This window comes from Theropithecus gelada, chromosome 14 (genome assembly GCF_003255815.1).
Source record: "Theropithecus gelada isolate Dixy chromosome 14, Tgel_1.0, whole genome shotgun sequence".
Lineage (NCBI taxonomy): Eukaryota > Metazoa > Chordata > Mammalia > Primates > Cercopithecidae > Theropithecus > Theropithecus gelada.
Window position 1 is genome coordinate 31,994,355 of NC_037682.1, and position 26,989 is coordinate 32,021,343.

Consider the following 26,989-nt stretch of genomic DNA (forward strand, 5'->3'; position numbering starts at 1 on the left):
CCTCATGATATGGTACTAAGATAAGTAATGGCCTGTTAGTAACAGACACGTTTAATAATCACATATAAATCCTTATTTTGATACTAATGGCTACTACCATTTTACATAAAAACCATTCATTCAGTTTCCACGACACCACTCTTTTCTGGGTCTCTTTCTACTTCCTGATAGTCTTTCACTGTGTTCCCCTGTTTGTTCTTTATATGACACTGCTTTCCAGAGTCTTGTCTTTTTTCCCTCTACAAGTCATAAGTGCCCACAATTTTATCTCTAAATCTGTGTCTCAATCTTTGGCTCTAGCTCTGGAGCTCCAGACCCAACCACTTTTTGAAACTTGCGACCTGGGTGACTCTAGTACCTCCAACTGAATATATCCTAAACTGATTTGCCCCCAGATCTGCTAATCCTTATGTATTTTCCTCCTGTGGTTAATAGCAACACCACCCACTCAAATCAGAAACCTGAAATTGATGCCCTATACCTCTTCCTCATCATGCTCCCCTAACATCCAAAAGCCTAACAATTTTACTTCATTAACATTTTTCACAACTGTCCCCTCCTCTCCATCCCTACCTCAGATCCTCTTCAATTCTGAGTTATACAATTTCACAAGCCTCCTGATTATTCTACCTGCCTCCAGTCTCTCCTAATGTCCTTACCCGCTCACCCCCAATTCATTATTGACACTACTGCCAGACATCCTGGCAAAATGTGCATCTGTTAGTCACTTGTATAAAATTACTTAATAACCCTTTACTGACTAGAGCAAGCTTGTCCAACCAGCAGCCCTGGCCCAGGGGCTGCATGAGGGCCAATACAAATTCGTAAACTTTCTTAAAACATTATGAGATTTTTTTGTGATTTTTTTTTTTTAAGCTCATCAGCTATCATTAATTTTAGTGTATTTTATGTGTGGTCCAAGACAATTTTTCTTCTTCCAATGTGGCCCAGGGAAGCCAAAAGGCTGGACACCCCTGACCTAGAGGGTCAATTCCAGACCTCTAACCCTAGCAAACAAGCCCTCCAACTATATATATTCCCTGTCCTTTTATATTCTCCTGGTACTTCAGCACCATCTGGCACCATGTCGAACCACATGGGCCAGTTTCTCTTTCCTATATTGTTCTCAAACTCCTATTTATCCAACATACATATTCCCCCTTTCACCAAATTCACAGGACAAACTTTTACTATTCCTTCTTCAAGACTCAGCTGAAGAAACTTCTCCTCTATAAAGCCATCACTGATGATGTCAAGCAGAGGTAATTACTCTATTCTGTGCTATCATCACACCTAGAACATGCATTTATAATTATTATAACTATATTACAATTTTTTACATGTCTGTTTTCCCTACTAGATTGTATGCCTTCCAATAAGTCTGTTTTATTCACATTTGTATCCCCAATTTTATAAAAAATGACAACGAAAACTTCCACATTATAAACTGGCTTCATTTCATTAAAGTGCTGCTCTTTCTCCCCACCTCCCACCCACTAAGTAGCTAAATTCCTTATTTCAAGGAAACAGGAAAATGGAAGGAAAAAGTACTAAGAGTTTCCTGCCCAGATGCTGCATCAGACAGAAAAGCCATCAACAATTCAATTTCAATAAACAGAGCATCTATTATGTGCTAGATGCTAAAGACATGTAGATAAATAAAATATGGTGGCAATCTTCAAAAGCACAATTCGGTAGAACAGATAAATGTTTAAGCATGTAATCTGCAATTAAGCTAATAAGCCATTGTGAAGAAGAAAACAAAGTGCTGAAAAAGCAAAGAGAATAGAGCAATTAATGTACCTCAGGAGTTAAGATGGCTCTGTAAAACAAAAACAAACAAACAAAAAAAGTGGCCAGTGAAACTCTGAGTTTATTACTTGTCATAATGCCCGCCCAGTCATTTGAAGAGAAAAATATTCCATCTAGAACCCCTAATATATACATATGTTTGCCTTCCTCCATCTCCAGTGAATGAAGAATGGGAATCTGACACATAATTCTAAACTGGCCTCATGAACTCAACTACAAAAAAACTAAGTCAATCAGATTAACTATGTCAGAAATGTGAACTAAGAAATATCAATGACTCTTGGGGGATGAGCTAAAGGGTTATAGGTAGAGCTGGAGTTTTATGGTCATGTAACGTAACCAAAGGTAAGGTGAGCAGAAACTCAGATCAGAATAGACAAAGGTACTTGAAGAACAGCCAAGTTACACTGATGGTCCGGTACCAGTGACGTTCTACCAACACCTGTTAATTCCTCCAGTGTCGCCTTGCTTTGAAAAGCACCTTCAATTCCAAACTTCACAAATCCCAGTCATATTATAGTTCCATTCTTGGATCCTTGTGATAGTCCACTGATACAGTTTGAATGTCTGTCCCCTCCAAATCTCATGTTGAAATATAATCCCCAGTGTTGGAGGTAGGGCCTGGTGGGAGGTGTTTGGGTAATGGGGGCCGATACCTCATGAATGGCTTGGTGTTGTTCCCCCAACAGTGAGTTCTCTCAAGATCTGGTTGTTTCAAAGAGTGTGGTGCCCATCTCCCCCGTCTCTTGCTCCTATTCTCACCATGTGAAACGCCTGCTCCCCTTCCCTTCTGCCATGATTGTAAGCTTCCTAAGACCCTCACCAGAAGCACATGCTAGAGCCATGCTTGTACAGCCTGCAGAACTGTGAGCCAATTAAATTTCTTTTCTTTATAAATTACTCAGGTATCCCTTTATAGCAATGCAAATGGCCTAATACATCCATACATATAAATAAATGCCCCCTTATTTGGGCCAGCTTGAGTGGGTCTCTTTGCTAAATAGCCTGACAAACATAGAAATCTTGAAAGATTTATTTTCCTCTGCAGTTGAAATAGTGAACTTTATTTTTCTTATATAAGACTTGAAATTACCAAATATAATTTGAATATAAAGTCAGACTCTTAGTTGCTCTGGATAATATTCTATCTAAACTCCAACAAACATTTGGGAGAAATAACATTTACCAACTATTGTCATCCATTCATCCATTCATCGATCCATCCATCCATCCATCCATCCCTCCATCCATCCATAAAATAGTCCTTAATTTCCTAGAATACTTTTGGTAATTCCCTAGTACATATAAGTCCTGTAAATAGAACACTAATAAGACAGTTTATCTACAATTAAGACAGGAAGGGATTCACACACTGTAACAATTGGTGGTAGGATCTTCCCTAACCACACACACTAAATATAGATGTCTATATAAACGGAAATAAAATGCACAAACAAGAAAATATGAAATTATAAATTTTCAACATGGTCAGTGTCCACTTACAGAATTTAAAATCCAAACAGAAAATGGCATTGGAAAGGCTTTAAGAGATGATAAATATGATTAAAGGGCTAGAACACAAACCCCATAATGAAGAATTAAAATACTTTGAATATTTTTCCTGGCGATTCAAATTTGCCTTTTAAGAATATAATAATTTGGCCAGGCGCGGTGGCTCATGGAACACTTTGGAAGGCCTAGGCAGGAGGACCACTTGAGCCCACAAGTTCAAGTTTACAGTGAACTATGATCCTGCCACTGCACTCCATCCAAGGTGACAGAGAAAGACTCTGTCTTCTAAAGAAGAATATGATAATTATAGTTCTACTGTTAAGAACTCTTTAGTTTACATCCATAAAGTGGAGGCAATAGTAGTGTGGACTTCATAGGGTTGTTTCGAGCATTAAATGAGTTAATATAAAGTGTTAACAGCAGTTCCTAGTACATAAAAGAGCTCAGTAAGCATTAGTTAATAATACCATTGCCCACTGCACTGCCACTGTAAGGCAAAAAATAATAATTAGAAAAAAACTGCCAGGCCAGGTGCAGTGGCTCACACCTGTAATCCCAGCACTTTGGGACGTCCAGGCAGGAGGATCACTTAAGCCCAGGACTTTGAGACCAGCTTGGGCAACACAGAGAAAGAGACTCCATCTCTACAAAAAATTAAAAATGAGTCAGGCATGCTGGTGTATACCTGTATCCCCAGCTACTGGGCACAGCCTAAGGTGGGAGGATTCCTTAAGCCCAGGAGTTCAAGACTGCAGTGAGCTATGATCATGCCACTGCATTCCAGCCTAGATGACAGACTGAGACCCTGTCTAAAAAAAAGTACGAACTCCCCAATTGGGGTGTCCAAGTATATCTAGGCAGCTGATTACTGGAATAAGGAACACATAAGAGAGAGAGACATACCCTACTGGTGGCCCTTTCACATCCTAACATTAGATGATCATAATATAGGGAGATGGGGAAAATCTGTGAAAATCAAACACATTAATAAACAGACTAAAGTTGTTTTGAGAAACATATGTGGCCAGGCGCAGTGGCTCACGCCTGTATTCCCAGCACTTTGGGAGGCTGAGGCGGGTGGATCATTTGAGGTCAGGAGTTTAAGACCTGCCTGGTCAATATGATGAAACCCTGTCTCTACCAAAAACACAAAAATTAGCCAGGCATGGTGGCACACACCTGTAGTCCCAGCTACTAAGGAGGCTGAGGTGGAAAAAATTGCTTGAACCTATGAGACAGAGGTTGCAGTGAGCCAAGATGGAACCACTGCACTCCGACCTAGGTGACAGAGTGAGACCCTGTCTCAAAAAATAAAAATAAAAGAAAAAAGAAAAACATATGTGAACATTTTAATAAGTGCAAAAAAAGCACTTGAAAGTCCCAAATCAAGTTAAGATAGGAAAAAAAAAATTTATCAAAATTTATCAAAGCCTATATAATAAATACTATGCTTGAAAATGAGTTAAAGTCCCAGATTAGGGCCAAAACAAAGATGCCCACAAAAATCACTACAATTTATTTGCTTTGCATTCATGCATTTTGTAAAATATTTTAAAACACTAAACTGTGGGTGGGGCACAGTGGCTCACGCCCGTAATCTCAACACTTTGGGAGGCCGAGGCAGGCAAATCACGAGGTCAGGAGTTCGAGACCAGCCTAGCCAACGTGGTGAAACCCCATCTCTACTAAAAACACAAAAATTAGCTGGGCATGGTGGCGCGTGCCTGCAATCCCAGCTACTTGGGAGGTTAAGGCAGAATAATCTCTTGAACCTGGGAGGCGGAGGTTGCAGTGAGCTGAGAGCACGCCACTATACTCCAGCCTGAGCGACAGAGTGAGACTTCGTCTCAAAAGAAAAAAGAAAAACAAACAAACAAAACAAACAAAACACTGTGAGACTATTGATGCTATATGCCAATGGCCAACGACTTTTTTTAATCCCTTTGGTAATATACATCCTGAAAACATTGTCAATCTGGATCAGATAATACCTGTTCCAAGTTTAGTTTAAAAAAATAAACATTCATTATAAAATTTAGAAAAACTGAGTTTTGGTCAAAGCTTTGTCTTTAAAATTACTATTGTGACTTTTGACAAGTTAATTCATTTTTCTGGGCCTCAGTTTTCTCCTTTATAAAATGAAAAGGGGGCAGTCACTGGGTAATCTCTGGGGTCCTTTTCAATACTAATATCAGTTGTCCAAGATGAACAGTGAAGTCCTCGAGTATAGTAACAAATCAACTTGAAACTGCCACTAGAGGGTGTCCTGCTCCAGGGTACTATGCAAGCCATAGACTAATCTACAAAGCCAAGACTGTATTTCCAGCATTTTACTGGTGCCTCAGTACTCCAACACTAAAGGATTACGGGACTCTGATTCAATTACTAACTTGTTTAGAACTGACAGTAGTCTTGCACCTGTATCAAAGCTAGTAATTGGATAGAAAGCTGAAAGACGACAGAATGTATGGAAAATTTTACAGAAACTCAGTGGAATCCTGAACGTGGAGGAGGGAAGGTGGAGAATATAGAAAACCTAACCTAAAAGGGAAGATTCATGATGACAATAGATTAAAGTAAATGATAACATCTGATCTAATAATCAATATTAAATGAGAGTCATCTCAGGAACATTTAAGTCACCTAAATTAATTACCTCTCTTATTCCTCTTGATAGAGAAAATAGCTCTAATCATGATTAGATTAATATAATCATGATTAGATTATAGGCTATAATCACGATTATGTAATAGGTGCTTTAAATTCTTCTATTTTCTATTTTTTCTTCCTTGAAAGTTAAATATCACCTAAATAAAAATACTACTCAGAATGACAAAATTAATGTAACTACTTCGTTGATTTTGACTAGCATTTTCTATTAGAATGATTTGAGTACATTATCTCAAAGATACTCAAAGAATAATGAATATGATGGCAGTTTCTCCAAATAATAATCTGGTATTAATAATTAAGACTACTAGCAAACAACACTGCTTAATAGTATAGAAAGGCTAATGAATACACCTGAAAACTACCATGAAAAGTGTGCTTAATAAGGTAATTTGCTGAATTCTACTGAGAATCATTAAACAGTGCTAAAAGAGAATTTCAGCACCATTCAAAACAGCTAAAAAGACTGAGGAGGGTTCAAGTGACAGAGGTATTTAAAACACCAATAATGGCAGTTGGTTTAAGACCAAAAGTTTTAACGCCTTTTAGGAGCTTTCATGCCTTGGGAGGGGCTGACGTTTCATACATCATCAAAGTTTGTCACCCAAGCAAAGCACAATTAATTAAAGGGACACAATCCAACCTTTTATATGTTTACAGTATAAAATTTTCCCAATAATTTTACAAAACTGGTTTTGAGACTCTGTAGGCTGTAACTTTATGAAAACTTACTTCAGCATTATAAAAGTTTTCAAAATCAATTCTACAAGATCCCAGGTTCTGCCACTTTATGTTAAAAAGACTTTCCAGTGTATTGTACACTTGCAGCCATGCATTCCTGTAAGACTGTTATTATTCTTTACTTTCTACCAATACTATTAGATTATCATTATTTGTTACCTGATCATACTCCAAGGCTCCTGGGTAGAGCGGCCATCCAAGGAATAATTCTGCAATCACACATCCCAATGACCACATGTCTATGGCTTCACAAAATGGCAACCCCAATATAATCTCTGGAGCTCTGAAATTTAAAATTAAAACAAAAATCAGGGTGGTTTTTCTCTAAAATTACCTAATTTCAACTGGCATCCTAGGAAGTTAGTAAAATGACAGAGGTATCACATTCTATGTATAGGAACTCTTCACTATTTCAAAACTCTTTGAAACCTAGACATAATCCTGAATTAATCTGAAAGGGGCACTATGAGTACAACATTTCTATAATAAAGTCTCTTCCACCGTAATCCTGTCTCCTCATAGCTTTATTAACATAACATTTTTTGAAAAACATAGATCTTGTTTTTAAGACTATAGCAGATCAGAAATAACACAACAGGAAGAGAACTGGCAAACTATTAAATACATACTATGACATCAGCGGAACTGAAAACCAGACATTGAGAGATAAAACCAAAACAAAGCAAAACCCTCAAAAGCTAAAAGTGAATCTAGACCTAGATATTACTTCAGAATACAGTAATAAATATTTACCTAATTGGAGCTATTAGTCATCCAAGAGATTAAACTAAATTCAGTGTATTCTGTCTTAAAAGGCAGATAAGTATATAGCATAAAACAAAATAGTTAAAAAGCATTTTAGCACCTAAAAGGATTTGGTCATTTGGGAAATGTATCCAAGAAACATATTATTCCTAGATAAATTATGTTACACCTTCATATGGATTTCCCTTGAGAAGATTCATGTTCTAAGACAGACTCCATGTACAGCTGTGTAATTCCAAAGAAGTCATACGTATCACAGTTATCCTAGATTTGTGTGTGCATGTGTGTATAATTTTAAAACAATCTCAATCTTACAGAGTAGTTGCAAGAACAGTACATATTTTTTCCCTAAATCACTTGAGAATAACTTGCCAAATTTCTGTATACTTTATAGTTCCTCCAAACAAGAATATTCTCCTACATAACCACAACACAGTCATCAAAATCAGGAAATGAACACTGATATATCTCCACCATCTAAGCTTCAGACTCCAATTAAGTTTGGCCAATTATACTAATACCATCCTTCTTGACAAAAGGATCCAACTCAGGATCATGCATTGCATTTAGTTGTCCTATCTCTTTCAGTCTTTTTCAATATGGAATAATTCCTAAGTTTTGTCTAGATTTCCAAGACCTTTGCATAACAGATTACATGCCAGGTATTTGGAGAAACGTCCCTCAGTGTGGGTTTGTCTGATGTTTCCTCATAATTAGATTCAGAGGAATATCACAGAAGTTATCATGTTTTCTCATTGTATCTTATTAGGCATGCAATTCTGATATGTTCCATTACTAATAATTTTTACTTTGATCACATGATGTCTGCTATATTTCTCCACCACTAAGTTCCTCCTTTTCTCTTTCTAATTAAGTATTTTGTGGGATCTCAATTTGAAACTATATAAATAATCCATTTCTTATCAAACTTTCATTTTTTTCATTTATTTACCCGTATGAGTACAGATGAAAGGATTCCTACTTTATTCAATGAGTTATAATCCATGACTATAATTACTTATTTTGATTCTCAAATTTTCCCAGATTCGGCGTAGTGGCTGACACTTTGGGAGCCACCAAATCCCAGCACTTTGGGAGGCCAACATGGTAGGATTGCTTGAGCTCAAGAGTTCTAGACCAGCCTGGGCAACATAATGAGACCTCATCACTACCAAAAAAAAAAAAAAATTTTTATTTTTATTTTTTTTTTTTTAATATTTTATTTTTTTTTTTGAGACGGAGTCTCGCTCTGTCGCCTGGGCTGGAGTGCAGTGGCCGGATCTCAGCTCACTGCAAGCTCCGCCTCCCGGGTTCACGCCATTCTCCGGCCTCAGCCTCCCGAGTAGCTGGGACTACAGAGGCCCGCCACCTCGCCCGGCTAGTTTTTTTTTTTGTATTTCTTAATAGAGACGGGGTTTCACCATGTTAGCCAGGATGGTCTCGATCTCCTGACCTCGTGATCCACCCGTCTTGGCCTCCCAAAGTGCTGGGATTACAGGCTTGAGCCACCGCGCCCGGCCAATTTTTTTTTTTTTTAATTAGCCAGGGTGATGGTCCACACCTGTAGTCTCAGCTACTTGGGAGGCTGAGGTGGCAGGGTCGCTTGAGCCCAGGAGGTCCAAGCTGCAGTGAGCTGAGATCGTGCCACTGCACTCCAGCCTGAGAGACAGAACCAGGCTCTGTTTCAGAGGGAAAAAAAAAAAAAAAAAAAATCCCAGATTTGACCAGTCAGAACTCCCTCAGACTTTTATGTTCTTCTGACATGTCCTCATCATTCTCAGATTATTTCTTTGCTTTCTGACACAGCAAGATATTCCAGGCTCATCTTGTTCTTTCCCTCCTCCAGTCCTAGAAACAGCTATTTCTCTGAGGATCTCCGGTATCTTTTCGTGTAGAACAGACCTTTGAAACAAAGATCAGGGAGCTATGGAACCTCATTACTATTGGGATGGTTCCCAGACCTTCTCAGTACATATATTATCTAGAGTTCAGTAAAATAAATCTGCTAATTTCTTAACCGAGACTGGGGGTTGTCATCTCCTAAGGCAGTGGTTCTCAATCTTGGCTGTACATTACAATCATTTGGTCCTGGCCACACCCTACACCAATTAAATCAGAAACCCTGGGGATTAGGCTTAGGAATCAAGAGTGGCTTCAACATATAGCCAAAGTTGAGAACCAAAGCCCTACACTCAAGAAGTCAGACCAATGCCAGGACCATCGCATGTCCTCCCTACAACTCTTCTGGCAAAGGAAATTCAGAGGATAATAAACAAGTTGTCTTCTACCACAGACTTGGGATCTGCCCAGTAAATATTCTACTCTTGGCCCCATCTCTGCTGTAATTAATACTTAAGATTCAGTAGAACCTTAACCAATCCACAGGCATTTGTTGAAAACAATTAAGAGCCATGGGGAGATTCTATGAGGTATAAAAGATCTTCAAAACATGGTTATAAGAGGTTTTCATTTTTTTGACAAAATATTCAAGTGTCTGTATAGATGTATACACATGAATTATATTTAGGTATAATCAAATGCTAAAATGTGTTGTAGAAAGATGAAAAAAAAGTAAGCTGTACTAAGTTATTAATCCTGTATATTCACAATATTGTACCAAAAAAAGCTATCAAAGATGGAGACCTTATCCCTTTTTTGTTCATTATTTGTGTGCCCAGGACCTTGTAAAGAATATGCATTCAGTAAACATTTCTCAAATAAATCATTTCAACATAGGTTGAATCACACAAAGAAAAGTATCAGAGTGCAGTCTGGGTTTCAACTAGGCCTTCAAATACAGAAGTCTAGGCAGAAAGAAAGAGAACAGGGCACAAAAGTTTATAAAGGGCATATATTAACCTATACTAAAAAAGATTCAAAGCAAAAATGCAGTTTTGAAAGTATGGCATGGAAATGAGATTCACTACCAATGTTAACCATATACTAATCTGAATGTGAAACAAAAATTAGTAAGACTAATGATATGCCTATTACTGTGTGTATAAAAGCTTTATTATTATTTTGAAATATTTAATATGAAAAATTCTTCATAGGATTTGAAATTTTTTGGTGTAGAAATTTTCAGTATCACATTTGGCAATGAAAGAAAAGTAACAGAATAACAGCACCTAAGATATACCATTTAAAGAGACTGAAACCATTTTAATTCTGTTAATGGTAAGAAAAGAGTTTCTGTCAGACAAAGAGCAACAAATTCCTTCTGCCACGTGCTACCATTTAATGAATAAGTCAAGTTTCTAACTGATGGTGACAACAAGAATATAGAGTCATCTTTACAAAATCTTGATCAGGAATTGCACATAGCCACTCAAACATAAAATCTAAGATACAAAAGTTACACTCACAGAAGCAAATTCAAGTTTCCCATTTTAAAATACAAAAGAGTTTTAACTGGGAGTTTTATACAAGTTCATTATCTATTATTGCATTAGTTCAGATTCTCTGAGAATCAAATTAGATATGCCAGAAATTGGTTGGGGAAGATGCCTGGGCAGCATACAGGCGGAGGAAGCAGAAGGAAGTGAGGAGAAACTTGAGCAGGGTCTGAGGGTGGAAGAAGAGAGGCAAAGGAGAAGTTGGGTAACAAAGAACCTCTCACAGCAGTGCACTTACGAGAAAGTCTCGGTTGGGCCAATACCAAGTCCCTAAACAAACATTATCTGTATGAGGAACCTCCCATCAAGCAAGAATAGTCCAACTCTAGTGCCCCCCGCTCTGCCTGGTCATTGGTGGGAAGGAGCCCAAAGGAAGTATGGCCTCAGCCTGAGCACTGCAGTACATCTGAAGGTGCAGCAGCTGGAGGCTCGCAGCCAGCTGCTCCATACAGGGGACTCTCTTGAAGGGGATTCTGAGTGGCATACTTTCACAGCTGCCACAACTAGCTTCCCAAAAGTTTCTACATTTCATTTCACAATACATATCTATGATAGAGAAAATGCAGTAAATTTATTCACCAAGTCCCCTACAAACAAGACCAAATTCTCCCCAGTTAACCCTAGCATGCCATGCATTTTCTATGTATATCATACCATAGCATGAGAAAAGCTGGGAAGCAATGCCTGAAAACACTTACAATCTAGATGAAACTGCCAGAGACATGACAGTTCTACCAGCCAGTCTTACAACACAATACACTTTAAAAAATAAACCATGCATTGAAAGAATACAATCTGTCTGTCAGCAGTGAATAAAGCTTAGTTTACTGGTTTCATCTTAATTGGCTCTCAAATTCCTCCCATGGGCTAAATATACTTGTGTATGAAAAAGACCATAGCAAGAATTCTGACTTGTGGACCATTCACAGAATCTTCTGTACTTGTGTATGAAAAAGACCATAGCAAGAATTCTGACTTGTGGACCACTCACAGAATCGTCTGTCCTACTCCTACAGAAAGCTCTTCCGCTTTTTTCATCTACCTTAACTCTTATCCTCTGAGCGTGGCAGTGCTAAGCATATTGCAGAGAAGAGACATCATTTGTACTTTTGTAGAACAGTCAAAGCGCAAATTAAACATGCCAGTTAAATGGAGAATACAACTAAGCCTGTTTCTCGCACTCTATAAATAGTAACTCACGGTTAGAAAGTAAGTGTGAAAACCATAAACACAACAGTTTAGGGCATGTGATAAAGCCAATCTACATCTGAAATGCCATTTCTTTTCCTTTTTTATTTTTTGCCATGTGCTTTTAATCGAATTTATCAATATTAAGAGCAAATCCTTTCACTCTAAAATCTTGAAGCACTGATATAAAACTTATGTTAAAGTGGTTAAGTTGAAAAACAATTTTCATTTTATCCACTATAAGTCAGTCCTCCAGTTCCCCGAACCTCTCCATCCCTAGGCCACCACAAATCCACTTTCTGTTTCTATAGATTTGCCTATTCCGGACATTTCATATAAATGGAATCTGGCCGGGCGTGGTAGCTCACGCCTGTAATCCCAGCACTTTTGGAGGCCAAACTGGGAGGATCACTTGAGGTCAGGAATTCAAGACCAGACTGGCCAACATGGTGAAACTCTGTCTCTACTAAAATACAAAAATCAGCCAGGTGTGGTGGTGTGCATCTGTAATCCCAGCTACTCAGGAGGCTGAGGCAGGAGAATTTGCTTCAGACTGGGAGGCGAAGGTTGCAGTGAGCCGAGATCGCGCCACTGCACTCCAGCCTGGGCGACACAGCAAGACTCCGTCTCAAAAAAATAATAATAAAAATAAAAATAAAAGTAAAATAAAAAGTTGGGAATGTATGAAGAAAAACTCTGGGAAGACAAATACTGGAGCCTGGTAAGGAAGCACTGATTTCACATAATAAAAATCACCTAAATAGTGCTAGATTTCAAACACTCAGGAGTAGATACACAGCTCTCCCCTTAATAGCGAGTAATTTACCTAAGCCTTAGTATTTTCATTTTTAAAACAGGGTTTTACTAACCTTACATACTCAGAAGATTATCTAAAGGACTAAGTAAAAGAATGTGTGTGAAATGTAAAGCAGTATATACATTCCTGTAAACTATTCATACTCACTGTCCTACTTCACATTTCCTCTTTTCAAACCTCCACCTCCTCCTCATCCTCACTGTTGTCCTTATATTCTACTTTACTAAAATAAATAGATGTAATCTGAAAGACAGCTTCCACATTCTTACCACATCTACTAGATCACTTGCAGCTGTCAGTGTAATGCTTCTATCTAAGACATCCATGCTCACCTACTGAAGTACATCACTCCAATTTCCCACTCTCATTACCAATATCTCTTTCTCTATAGGACAATTCTAGATCTCCATCTTGGAAAAATAAAGGAAAAGAAAAAAACTCTTGATGATATATCCTCCTTCAGCCATCACCCCTTTTTCTGTTCCCATTTTACACCAATCCTTCTTGAAAGCACTGTTTATACAAGCTGCCTCCAACTGTACCACCATCTTGAACTTATTCGAAAAGGCTTTCATTATCCTATCGTTCCACCCAGATAGCTCTTATCAAGGTCACTAAATCACTGCATTTGCCATGTCCTCAATCTACTTGACTTGCAGTATTCAACACAGCTGATTATTAATATAACTGCACTTGAATTCCAGGACACCGGAACTCTTCGTTCTCCTCCTTATCTCACTAGCACACCCTTTTCAGATTGCTTCACTAGTTCCGTTTCATTTTCCCAACATTTAAACTTTGGGGTACCTAAAGGCTCAGTTTTTTGGCATCTATCCTCCCTTTGGGCATTTACCTCCCTTACATGATCTCATCCTGTCACATGTTTCTAAATAACCACCTCTATTCTTAAGACTCCCAAATGTACATCTCCAACTCAGGCCTTTCTCTTTAACTCCAGACTTGTCAATCCAATTGTCTGCTCCGCACTTCTTCTTCAATGTTTATTAGGCATCTCAAACTGAATGTGTTCAGAAAGAACTCCTGATTCCCCCAAACTCACTTCTGTCACAGTCTTAGCTGTGTCCGTAAACGACAATTCTATCCTTTCGGTTTCTCAGGCCTCCGTGAGAATCAGATTTAACTCTTCTCTTTTTCTCACTTCCCACATCAGCAAATTCCATTGACTCTATCTTCAAAATACAGTGTATCTATTAATAGAATGTAACTACCTTTACTGCTAACACCCTAATCTAAACCACCATCATCTCTCATCTGGATTACTGCAAGAGCTTCCTAACTGTTCTTGCTTCTGTCCTTATCCTCTACCATCTCTTCTCATTCTAGCAGTCTGAGTGATCCATTTAGTACACAAATCAGACCATGTCATTCCTCTCCTCAAAATCCTAACTGGCTTCCTATCACAGAAAAAGTCAAATTTCTCACAATGTAACCACCTTTCCTGTTACCTCTCTAATCCAACCCCCATCACCTCCATCTGTTATTACAAGAGCTTCCTGTTCTTTGCTTCTGTCCTCACCCTCTGCCATCTATTCTCAATCTAGCAGCTTGAGTGACCCATTTAATACATAAATTAGACCATGTCACTCTTCTCCTCAAAACCCTGATAGCTTCCTATCTCAATTCCTCACAATGGCCTACAAGGTGCAGCCCTTAGCTACATCTGAAACTTCCTACCATTCTCCCACTTGCTTGCTCTGGTCCAGTCACATTAGCCTCCTTACTGTTTCAAACCATAGTTCCTGCCTCAAGACCTTTGCATTTAAAAATATCTGGGAGAAGAGAGTTCCAGGCAGAGGGAATAGCAAGACTTGATCTCTTCCTCTTACTCTGTATTATTGCTTAACAGTCATGTTACTAGAAAGGCCTTCCCTGACCACCTTAAATAGAAGAGTAAGCCCTCACTAACACATGGCACTTGCCTTTCTTCCTTTATCCTGCTTGACTGTTCTCTATAGCACTTGTCATTAACTGATAAATACAATGGCTTATTATCTATCTCCTCTCTGCCCCCACTAGAATATAAATTCTACGGGGGCAAGAACTTTAATTCTTTTAATGCTATATTCCCAACATATAAAACACTTCATTATTTGTTCAATGAAATGATCAACCAACAAAAGCTAAAAGCATACATCATTCATTCAGGAAAGCAAAGAAAATGTTGTTGAACATCACCGATATATGAGCTGAACAGGTATGAACCAATGGACCCTTACAAAGTCATTTTGCACTGGGGACAACTGTTTAATGATTACATAATTAAAAATATATATATATTTACTGAGCTTTAACAATGTGCCAGGTATCATGACTTTTTTTTTTTTTTTTTTTTTTTTTGAGATGGAGTTTTGCTCATTTTGCCCAGGCTAGAGTGCAATAGCGTGATCTCAGCTCACTGCAACCTCTGCCTCCCGGGTTCAAGCAATTCTCCTGCCTCAGCCTCCCAAGTAGCTGGGATTACAGGTGCCTGCCACCACACCCAACTAATTCTTTGTATTTTCAGTAGAGATGGGGTTTCACAATATTGGCCAGGACGGTCTCAATCTCTTGACCTCGTGATCCGCCCGCCTCGGCCTCCCAAAGTGCTGGGATTACAGGCATGAGCATTATTTCATTTAAAGAAAATGTTACTGCATTTTCTACCCAAGACCAAAAATTTGGGTAAACAAAATGTTCTACATGAAACAGAAGAACCCCTGGGTTGAGTACAGCCAATCCACAGAATGAGAAATAATAAATCATTGTTTCTGAAGCAACTAAGTTTTGGAATTGTTTGTCACACAGCAACAGATAACAAATACACTGCCCAAAGTTACTCAGAAAGTGGTGGGACTGGGATTTAAATGTAAACCCCTGATTCTAAAGCCTCTTTCTCTATTCCATTTCATCTTAAATCATAAAATCTTTTGATTCAAAGAAACACAGGAAACCAAATGAACAGAAAACCTAGAAATTGGCCCAGAAGTTATTTTTGGCAATTCAATAAAGATATCCTCTCATTTTATTTTCTACAGAGCAGGAAAATTCTAGCCTATATTTTCTAATAGTTCTATAATATGAGAAAACATCTGTTATGTTCCTTTTATGATTAACTGGTCTTTAGATTTCTACGACAATCAAAAGAAAAAGGGAAGAGACAGAGAGATTTTGCTGGCATTTTTTAAACCAAACTTTTCATCCTATATAAATCCTTTTTAAATTACACAGTAACAGTAATAAAGTACCAACATAATACTACGAACCAAGCAATGTTCTAAGCATTTTATAAGTATTAACCCATTTGATATTCATATAAACCCTTTTAATAGATGAAGAAACAGACGAAGGGTGAGTAACCTGCCTAAGGTCACACAGCTAGTGAGAGGTGCAGTTGGAACTCAAATGCAGGTTTTAAGGCTTCAAAATCCATGCTTTTAAGCACTACACCTTAAATAATTCCTATGATCCCTAAAACTACTGGACTTTTGGGCCAGGCACTGTGGCTCATGCCTATAATCCCAGCATTTTGGGTGGCCAACATGAGAGGATTGCTTGAGGTCAGGAGTTCGAAACCAGCCTGGGCAACATAGTGAGACCCCCCCCATCTCTACAAAAAATAAAAAATAAAAAATAAAAAAATAAAAACTATTGGACTTTTATCTTAATGGAAGTGCTCACACTCAGATGCTGTATTTCTCAATAATCCGCTCTTTCTCTTTAAACCTATCACCTTTGATTTTAAAACTAATCAGGAAATGTAAAATATAAACATACTTAAGAGAATTCTAGCAGACATTTTACTGAACTCTTCCTGTTCTTTAAGCATTTACTCACCTTAACCATAAAATCTTTCACATTAAATACACAGACATCCTCTAAATACCTCTTAGTTAAAACAAAGTTCTTATTTTGGGAGATGCAGAGTTCCTAAAGATGACTGTAACATCTTTTTACAGAGGCAGTTAGGAAATGAGCTCAACAGTGGATGTGACCATCTACTAGTCAGTAGGTGTGATTAGTCACAGATACCAGTTCATCATGCACTCAACAAATTCTTACAAGTTAAAGCCCTATAATTGTAACAAAAGATAGCAAAGACCTAAAGTAGTTATAAAATGCAGGCACAGATAAACAAGTGTTGGTACAAGCACAGCAAATAGAAGGATACACACCTAAGTTGTATCAGCAATAATCAATGAGGAATCAACCTGGCAAGGAGTAGGAAATGCTATATATTTCCACAGTATTTTATTGTTTCTTAAACAAGCAACTCATACTATAAAATAAGATTGGCCAGGTGCAGTAGCTCACGTCTGTAATCCCAACACTTCAGGAGGCCAATCTGGGAGGGATCACTTGAGCCAGGAGTCAAGACCACCCCAGGTAACATATGGAGACTCTGTCTCTACAAAACAATTAAAAAAAACATATTAGCTGAGCGTGGTGGTATGTGTCTGTGGTCCCAGCTACTTGGGGAGCTGAGGTGGGAGGACAGCCTGAGCGAGACTGCAGGGAGCTTAGATTGTGCCACTGAACTGCAGCCTGGGCAACAGAGCGAGACTCAAAAAAAAAAAAAATTAGGGCCAGGCACAGTGGCTCACACCTGTAATCCCAGCACTTTGGGAGGCTGAGGCAGGAGGATCACTTGAGGTCAGGAGTTCAAGACCAGCCTTGGCCACTATGGCAAAACCCTATCTCTACTAAAAATACAAAAATTAGCCAGGCATGGTGGTATACAACTGTAATCCCAGCTATTAGGGAGTCTGAGGCACGAGAATTCCTTGAACCTAGGAGGCGGAGGTTGCAGCAAGCAAGACGACACCACTGCACTCCAGCCTGGGCAACAGAGTAAGGCTCTGTCTCAAAAAAATTTAACTAATTAAACATATAATAAAAAAAGATTGTTTAAAAATGTCAGTCATTGAGACTTTATAGGAATTTACTATTTTTCTTATTATAAGTATCAAATTAGATCTTAAGTGAATCATCTATTTTTATTTATTATAAGGAACAATTTTCTGGGTTTTTTGTTGTTGTTGTTTCGTGATTAGGTCTTGCTCTACAGCCCAGGCTGGAGTGCAGTGATACAATCATAACTTACTGCAGTCTCAACCTCCAGGGTCTGGCAATCCTTCTCCTTCCAGCATCCCAAGTAGCTGGGACTACAGGCATGCACCACCATGCCCACCAAATGTTTTTTATTTTTTGTAGAGACAAGGTCTTGCTACATTGCCCAGGCTGGTCTCAAACTCCTGGCCTCAAGTGATCCCCTTACCTCAGCCTCCCAAAGTTCTGGGAACACAGGTGCGAGCCACCATGCCCAGCCAGGAACAATTTTCTAATACATGTATTTGAAGTGGGAATGTGTTGCCTCAGGAGGAAAGGAATATTGGAGATGTCCCTTCCAGGTTCTGTCGCTGTGTAGAGGATATCATAAAGGAGACTCTTAGCATAACAGGGGAATTTACACTACAGTACCTGCAAGACTCCTTACAAATCATAATGCAACTAAAATTTATGAAAATAGAGAACAGCAATTCCACAAGTGGAACTTTAACAGAAGGATGACTGTCAAAATACTACTAGTGAGTTTATTTCAGGTTAAAGCAGCTTTTTCAATATCCCATAGAATGGTGCTTTTTTAAAACAAGCAACAAACCCTCAACATTCTTAGAAAGGTAGATAGATTTCAAAACAGATGATCAACTGCTTCTACAAGTACTTTTTGTTATGAATGTCTTTGATATAAGAAGAAATAACATCACTACAGAATATTGGACGTTTATGCAGATTGTTTTTATGACTCTATAACCACAACTATCTGTGTTACAATTACATGTTGAAATGTAATCAAAGTACAGGCTCTTAAAATAGATACTCATTCAAATGTAGTTTGTGTCTCAGACTAAAAATATCACAATTCAAAATATCCTTATTGAAAGGCCACTTAATCTTTTAAGTATGCAGGACAATGATCCAGATCAAAGCACCAAGTACAAAGAATAACAGCAATAACAAATATTTTCAAAGCCTATTAAATTTTATACTCAAGAAATGAAGGATAGAAGACAGCGAAGATTTAATATTTGTTACCAATATGCCACAAATACAGTTTACAGCCCACTACCGAAAAAGATGAACACAGCAATAATTTGCATTTCTATGACTGATCAATATCTAATATTTTATAAAAGTAGGAGTCAGGGCCAGGCACAGTGGCTCACATCTGTAATCCCATCACTTTGGGAGGCCAAGGCAGGCAGACAGCTTGAGTCCAGAAGTTTGAGACAAGGCTGGGCAACACAGCGAGACCTCGTCTCTACAAATAAAAAACTTAGCTAGCGCCGGGGCAGTGGCTCACGCCTATAATCCTAGCACTTTGGGAGGCCCAGGCAGGTGGATCACGAGGTCAGGGGATTGAAATCATCCTGGCCAACATGGTGAAGCCCTGTTCTACTAAAAATACAAAAATTAGCCAGGTGTGGTGACGCGTGCCTGTAATCCCCGCTATTCGCGAGGCTGAGGCATGAGAATTGCTTGAGCCCGGGAGGCGAAGGTTGCAGTGAGTCGAGATCACGCCACTGCACTCCAGTCTGGGCAACAGAGCAAGATTCTATCAAAAATCTCATGATATGTAAGAGAAGACTGTGAGAACATTACTAACATACATCAAGAGAGAGAAACTAAGGGACCAGATTGGTAGGGTAACACAAAAAGTATCTGTGGAAAATAAAGACAAAACATGTCAGTAACTGAGGTAGCATGTATCTGTTCTTTACATGTTAATGTCGACAAATTAATATATGATTATCACAGCTCATATATATGCACTATATTATTAGTACTACGTATTTGTATTGCATTTGGATTTTACAATCTTTTCGAATATCTTATTGTATGACATAACAAAATAAATGTAAGTATCCTTATTTTACAGGTGATTAGGAGGTAAGTATGGAACAATCCAATTATGTCTTAAATTTATCTGACTATGAAGTATATTTAAAATTATAATGTATTGTCAGTAAAACACCAACACAGACTCATTCATAATCTATTAGGTAAGTTTAGGCTAAATCAGACAACAAAAATTATTTAACTGCAATAAATGATTTAACTTTCTAACTTTGTAATAATTATTAACAATAATTTAAAATGTTGATTGAGTACTTATTAGAGTCAGATTCTTTTTTCGTTTTGGTTTTTTTTTTTGAGACGGAGTCTCTCTCTGTCACCCAGGCTGGAGTGCAGTGGCACCACCTCGGCTCACTGCAACCTCTGCATCCCGGGTTCAAGTGATTCTCCTGCCTCAACCTCCCAAGTAGCTGGGATTATAGGCACCTGCCACCATGCCTGGCTAAATTTTTTTGTATTTTTAGTAGAGACGAGTTTTCACCACATTGGCCAGGCTGGTCCTGAACTCCTGACCTCAAGTGATCCACCCACCTGGGCCTCCCAAAGTACTGGAATTACAGGTATGAGCCACCCCGCCCAGCCTAGAGTAAGATTCTGTGCTAAATGTTTTACATTCATCATCTCACTTAATCCTAACAAAACCCTTTGAGGTAGATACATTATCCCATTTGAGACATGAGAAAACTAAGTGCAAAAGTAACTTTTCACGATCTCTCAGTTAGTGAATGGTGGGGCTTATACAAACCTATGTAGTCTGAGTGACAGTTCAAGTTCCTCACCACCATGTAGATAAATCATTTTTATTGTATGAACTATTAAATGCATTATTCAGCCAGGTGCAGTGGCTCATGCCTGTAATCCCAGCATCTTGGGAGTCCATGGAAGGAGGATTGCTTGAGCCCAGGAGTACGAGACCAGCCTGGGCACAGAGCAAGGCCCCATCTATACAGGCATCATCAAGCACACCTGCAGTTCCCAGCTACTTGGGAAGCCAAGGCAGGAGGATCGCATGAGCCCAGGAAGTCAAGGTTGCAGTGAGCTGTCTTTATAACACTGCACTCCAGCCTGGACCCTCTCAAAAAAAATTTTTTAAATAAATAAATAAATAATAAAATAAATGCATTATTTAACCGTAAGACCAGGTACTTGTGCATAAATGAGCACATAGAAAATTACACACTGGTTCATCAGGTGATCTCACATAATCTCATGGTGCTCTGGAGCACACCATTTCTTAAAGTATCACTTAACAGCTAGAAAAATCAATTAGTATTTTTCCTATACTTTTTTTTTCCTTTTAACTGATCATGTTGACATAATTTCAGACTTATAGAAAAGTTGCAAAAAATAGCACAATTCTGATAATACCCCTCAACTAGATTCCCCAAATGTTAACACTTTACTCCATTTGCCTTAACTCTCTTTTATGTATACACACAAATACAATTTTTCTGAACTGTTTGAGAGTTAAGTGGCAGACACTGTACCCCTTTACTTCTAAATGCTTCATTCAGTGTGTACTTCCCCAAAGCAAGCTCTTGCATAGCTACAGTATATTTGTCAAAATCAGGAAATTAATACAATATTACAATTCAATGTTGCCAACTGTCCCAATAATGTCTTCCTTTATAGCAAACAATACTTTAAAAAAAACAAATCCCAGATTCATGTTTCTTTAGTTTTGCTTATCTGGAATAGCTCCCTGGTATTTCTGTGGTTTTCATGACACTGCCATTTTCTAAGAATACATACCAGTTATTTTGTATAATATCCCTCAATTGGTGTTTATTTAATATTTTCTCATAAGAAAATTCAGTTAATTTTTAGCAGGATTACTACAAGAGTGATGCTATCTTATACTTGATTTTTTCAAGGCGCTTATTAGAAAACATATTATTACCATCAATTTTTCAAGTAACACCTAATTAATGATTCTTAGAACAATTGTTATGTGCTGGGATAATCAAATAAATACAGACTTTGGAGTTACAGAGAACTAAATTCAAATCCCAACTCTGGCAATTACTTACAAACTCAATGCCTTATGCGAATTGTAAACGTCACTGCAGCCTCAATTCATTCATTTGTAAATGAGAGATATACTTGCCTTTCTGGATTATTGTGACAATAAAACCAAGTAAAGCACTTGGCACATAACTAATCTCCCTTAAACCCAAAAGCATCACAAGTTAAGAGTGCTTGAGTGATTTACCCAGGGTCAATAAATCATAGTGGCAAGACAAAAACTTAAATTGTAAACCATATTAGAAATAAAATGTGCCCTCTACAAAGAGTCCTCATAATATTTATATACGTATCTTATCAACTCTGTTAAGAAGACTGGAAAGATCAGAAACTGTCTCTCATTTGTATATTTCACACAATCCCTGGCAGAGTCTTTTACAAACTTAAATCACTCCTTAAAGATGTAGTCAATGAATGCAAAATATACAGACACAATGCTCCCCAAATACATTCCATTTTAATCTGTATTTTAAATGAAATTCTCAGGTTTTTGATATCATATGGAATAGCCAACAACATTAGCCAACTTTATAGAAGAGGGGGATTAAAGTGAACGTGAAAATATAACACTCCTCCATATAACACACCCTGCATAATTTCCTATCAAAACCAGTAATCCAAAACAGTCTAGAGAACTGCCAGGAGCCATCAAGGTACCTTCAAATATACTGAATTACATTCTGTCTAATAAAGAAAATGGAAGGATACTGAACAACTATAAAAGCTAGAAAAAATATACACATAAAAATAGCTATGTGTAGCCAGACAGTGGTGCATGTCTGTAGTTGAAGCTTCTCCAGATGCTGAGGCAAAAGGATAGCTTCAGGCCAGGAGTTCAAGACCATCCTGGGCAACATAGCAAGACCCTGTCTCTACAAAACACACACATACAAAAAAATTAAAAGGTGTATTTTTTCATTGTGTGTGTGTGTGTGTAGAGACAGGGTCTTGCTATGCTGCCCAAGCTGGTCATGAACTCCTGGCCTCAAGCGATCTTCCTGCCTCAGCCTCCCAAAGTGTGGGGATTAAAGGTATATGCCACTGCACATGGCCAAGACTCCAGCTCTTTAAAAACAAAAACAAAAAAGGGTGTTTTCTGACTTTGAGTGATAGCAATGCATCAATGGAGGTTTATCAATTCTAACAAATGTACACTGTGGTACAGGATGTCAATAGTGGCAGGCTGTATGTGTACATACAGAGGCAGGGGGTATACAGGAACTCAGCACTTTCTGCTCAATTTTTCTGAGAACCTAAAAGTACTCGACAAAATAGTCTATTAAAAAAACAAACAAAGAAAAAAGGCCAGGCATGGTGGACTGACACCTGTAATCCTGGCACTTTGGGAGGCCAAGGTTAGAGGATCACTTGAGCCCAGCAGTTGAGACCAGTCTGGGCTGCAAGACTTCGTCTCTACATAAAATGAAAAAATGAGTCAGGTGTTGTGGCACATGCCTGTGGTCCTAGCCACTCAGGAGGCTGAGGTGGGAGGATCACTGGAGCCCAGGGGGTCACCAGCTGTGGTGAGCTGTGATCTTACCACCGTACTCTAGCCTGGGCCATAGAGCAAGACTTCATCTCAGAAAAACAAAAAACAATTTTAAAAAGAATGTGCAAAGTCATCAGAGAACAGACAACACAGCCAGGACCTGAGAGAATAAAATCCCAGAGTAAAGAGAAAACTAAAGTGAGCCTTATATATCCTTAAGGTAGTCACCAATTCAAAGTAAGGCATAGAGGCTGAACAGTAAGTAGCAGTCAAGAGCCTGCAGCCATCCCACTGGGCTGGCAAAACAAAACCTGGAATTCAGAACTTACCAAGGAAGCGTGGCCTTGGCAGATGCCTCAGGCTTTTTAAGCAAAACCACAAAGGGCTGCACTACTAGAACAAAGACAAACTGAAATAGACCGGTCTCCCTTAGAATAACATGATCTACCTACTTGATCTGCCTTCCAGCATAAAACTGCATTTTCTCTGGAGGAAGATTTCATGTAGACTCATTAGCATACCGCTGTCCTATAGAACTTCCTGCAAGAATGGAAATGTTCCTTATCTGTACTATTTGTACTAGCTCTATCTGCACATGTAGCTATTGAGCACCTGAAATGTGGCTAATGTAACTGAGGAACTGAATTGTAAAATTTATTTAATTTTAATTAATTTAAACTTAAAATAGGCTGGGCACGGTGGCTCGCACCTGTAATCCAAGCACTCCGGGAGGCCAAGTTGGGCAAATCACTTGAGGCCAGGAGTTTGAGACCAGCCTGGCCAACATAGCAAAACCCCATCTCTACTAAAAATACAATAATTAGCTGGGTCATGGTGGTGCACACCTGTAATCCCAGCTACTCAGGAGGCTGAGGCAGGATAATCCCTTGAACCTGGGACACACAAGTAACAGTGAGCCAAGATGGTACCACTGTACTCCATGACACAGCAAGACCCTCTTTCTCAATAGACGGACAGATAGACAGACAGACAGACAGACAGACAGATAGATAGATAGATAGATAGCCACAGTGATTAGTGGCTACCATATTGAACAGCATATGTCAAGAATTTTTCATACCCAACGACCAATGCTAAAAAACAAAGTTGTCAGTCTAACAAGAAATATAATCAAATGCCAAAAACCAACAGGGGAAAAGATATTGGTAGAAGCATCCCCACAGTTATCCAGCTACTGAAATTTTAAAACAGAGACTTTAAAATAACAATAGAAATGTTCAAGAAAATGGATGGAATGGCAGAGAACTTCAGCAGAAAGTTGGAATCTACTTTTTAAAACACAAATTCAACAAATGGCTACCCATAACTTGACTTATAAATACCACCTGTACATCTCTCCATATATAAAATTTACCTCCAAAAAAAGAACCATAAACAAAAATTAAGCTTTACTTTATGATACACATGCTGAAGTGTTTAGCAGTACAGTGTACTGGTATCTGTAACTTACTCTGAATTGCCTCATAAAGATGGATTGATAAATGGATAGAGGGAAAGATGGGATAAATGTTGCAAAATGTTAACTGTAGAATCCAGGTGATGGGTGTATGTGTGTTTGATGTATAATCTGTGAACCCCGAAAGAGCCAATCCTTCAAGGTGGATCCTGAGTGGCTAACTGGGTCTAAATTAAAAATAGAGTCAAGCAGCCATTTTTGCTGACTAGAGGTCACACACTTACTATGAGTTCCAGGGAAACTTACATGTCTGTTTAACTTTGGGACTTTCATAGCTTCCTGTTCCTATATATTCTGCCTGAACCAACCAGTCAACCAATCAGAACTAAGCAAGTTTGGGCTGGGTGTGGTGACACTCCTGTAATCCCAACACTTTAGGAGACCAATATGGGAGGATCACTTGAGGCCACAAGTTGGAGGCCAGGCTGGGCAACATGGTAAGACCCCGTCTCTTAACAAAGGGGAGGGAAGGAAGGAAAAAGGGAGCAAGTTCTTATCCTTTATTTGCATAAATGGACCTGAGTGGGAACCTGGGTGGGACCTCTATAAAAGACAATCCCTCCCTCAGGTTGAGGGTGATCTCTGGGCAAATAAATAAAAAATAAATAAAGATAATCCCTTTCTTTGATCTCTGGAAAGCATCTTCATTTTACACAGAAGGCTAGGTCTTCCCTAGTTTGCAAACTGCTCACTTGAATAAACCCTCTTTCCTCTAAATTCCTTTTCAGAGAACTTTTGTTCACAAATCCATCTTTTTAATTTTATTATTACTATTATTTTTTAAAAGTTTCACAGTAAAATATTGGTGAGAAGAGGAATTTTTAAACAATAGGCCAGACTGAAAATACACAGATTGAAACAGAAAAGCAGTAAAATGTAAAAAAAGTATTGAGGGAAGGGAAAGCATCAGAAATACACAGATCATTTTTAAAGTCTTATATATATAGAACTAAAATGCCAGAAGCAAAGGAGAAAGAGAAAATGAATGTTAACAACAAAAAAAAAGTTAAAAGAAATACTTGTAGAGATACTGCCTGAGAATTTTCCAAAACTGGGGAAAGCTATTAAGAGATTCAAGAAGCTCTATAAACCCCAAGTAGAATCTCTCACTCACACACTCACACACACACACACCCCCCTAGGCACACACCCGTAGATCAAGTGCTTAAACAAAAGACAAAGAAAAACCCTAAATGCAGCCAGAGGGGTAAAGAGGACATATTGCCATCAAAGTAGCCAATTTTCTATAGAAATAATAGAAAGCAGAATTAAATGGAATGATAAAGTGCTGACAGAAAGTAACTCTCAAAACATACTTAGGAGAAAATATACGTTGAAAATAAAATAGTTTTGCGGAAATTTACAGTTCATAAAATTCATCTAGAAATGCAAAGGACAAAAAAATAGGCTCTTGAAGAACAATCAAGAGGATTTACACTATCAGTTATGGTAATGACACTGACACAGGCAGAAGAACAGCCAAAATGATGAATAAAGAGTCCAAAAACAGACCCACACATATAAGGTCACCTGATTCAAGAATATGGCAGCTGTCACTGCTATGCAGTAAAATAATAAATGATGCTCAGTTTAGGGATAGCCACATGGGAAAAACAACGCATCTTAATCTCTACCTCATATCATACACAAAAATCAATTCCAGATGGGTGGCAAATATAAATGTAAAAGGTGAAAGAATAAAGTTTTAAAAAGGAAACAGGAAAATATCACAGTACTTCAGAGAAGGTAAACCCTTCTTAAATAGGACACAAATGGCAATCAAAAGCAAGCCACAAAATTGAAGACATTTTCCCAAAGGTTTCATAAAGAGAGTATCTTTTAAAATCACTCACTGTCTCACTCACACACACATACACACACACCCCAACAAGAAAAAAACAACCAAGTATGTATATAAAGTCAAAACACTGCAGGCCAGGCACGGTGGCTCATGCCTATAATCCCAGCACTTTGGGAGGCCAAGGTGGACAGATCATGAGGTCAGGAGATCGAGACCATTCTGGCTAACACGGTGAAACCCCATCTCTACTAAAAAATACAAAAAAAAAAAAAAAAAAAACAAATTAGCCGGGCATGGTGGCAGGTGCCTGTAGTTCCAGCTACTCCGGAGGCTGAGGCTGGAGAATGGCGTGAACCCAGGAGGCGGAGCTTGCAGTGAGCAG

At 38.5% G+C, this 26,989-nt stretch overlaps 1 protein-coding gene across 5 annotated transcripts in view; it reads right to left on the reverse strand.

Annotated features, from left to right (window-relative positions):
* Positions 1 to 26,989, reverse strand: part of HIPK3 (homeodomain interacting protein kinase 3) — a 102,664-nt gene that overhangs the window by 22,036 nt on the left and 53,639 nt on the right. For all 5 annotated transcript variants that reach the window (XM_025357331.1, XM_025357329.1, XM_025357332.1 and 2 more), the window contains exon 3: positions 6,895 to 7,018. In XM_025357331.1, the coding sequence (XP_025213116.1) occupies positions 6,895 to 7,018 (124 nt within the window). The remainder of the gene's footprint in view (positions 1 to 6,894; positions 7,019 to 26,989) is intronic.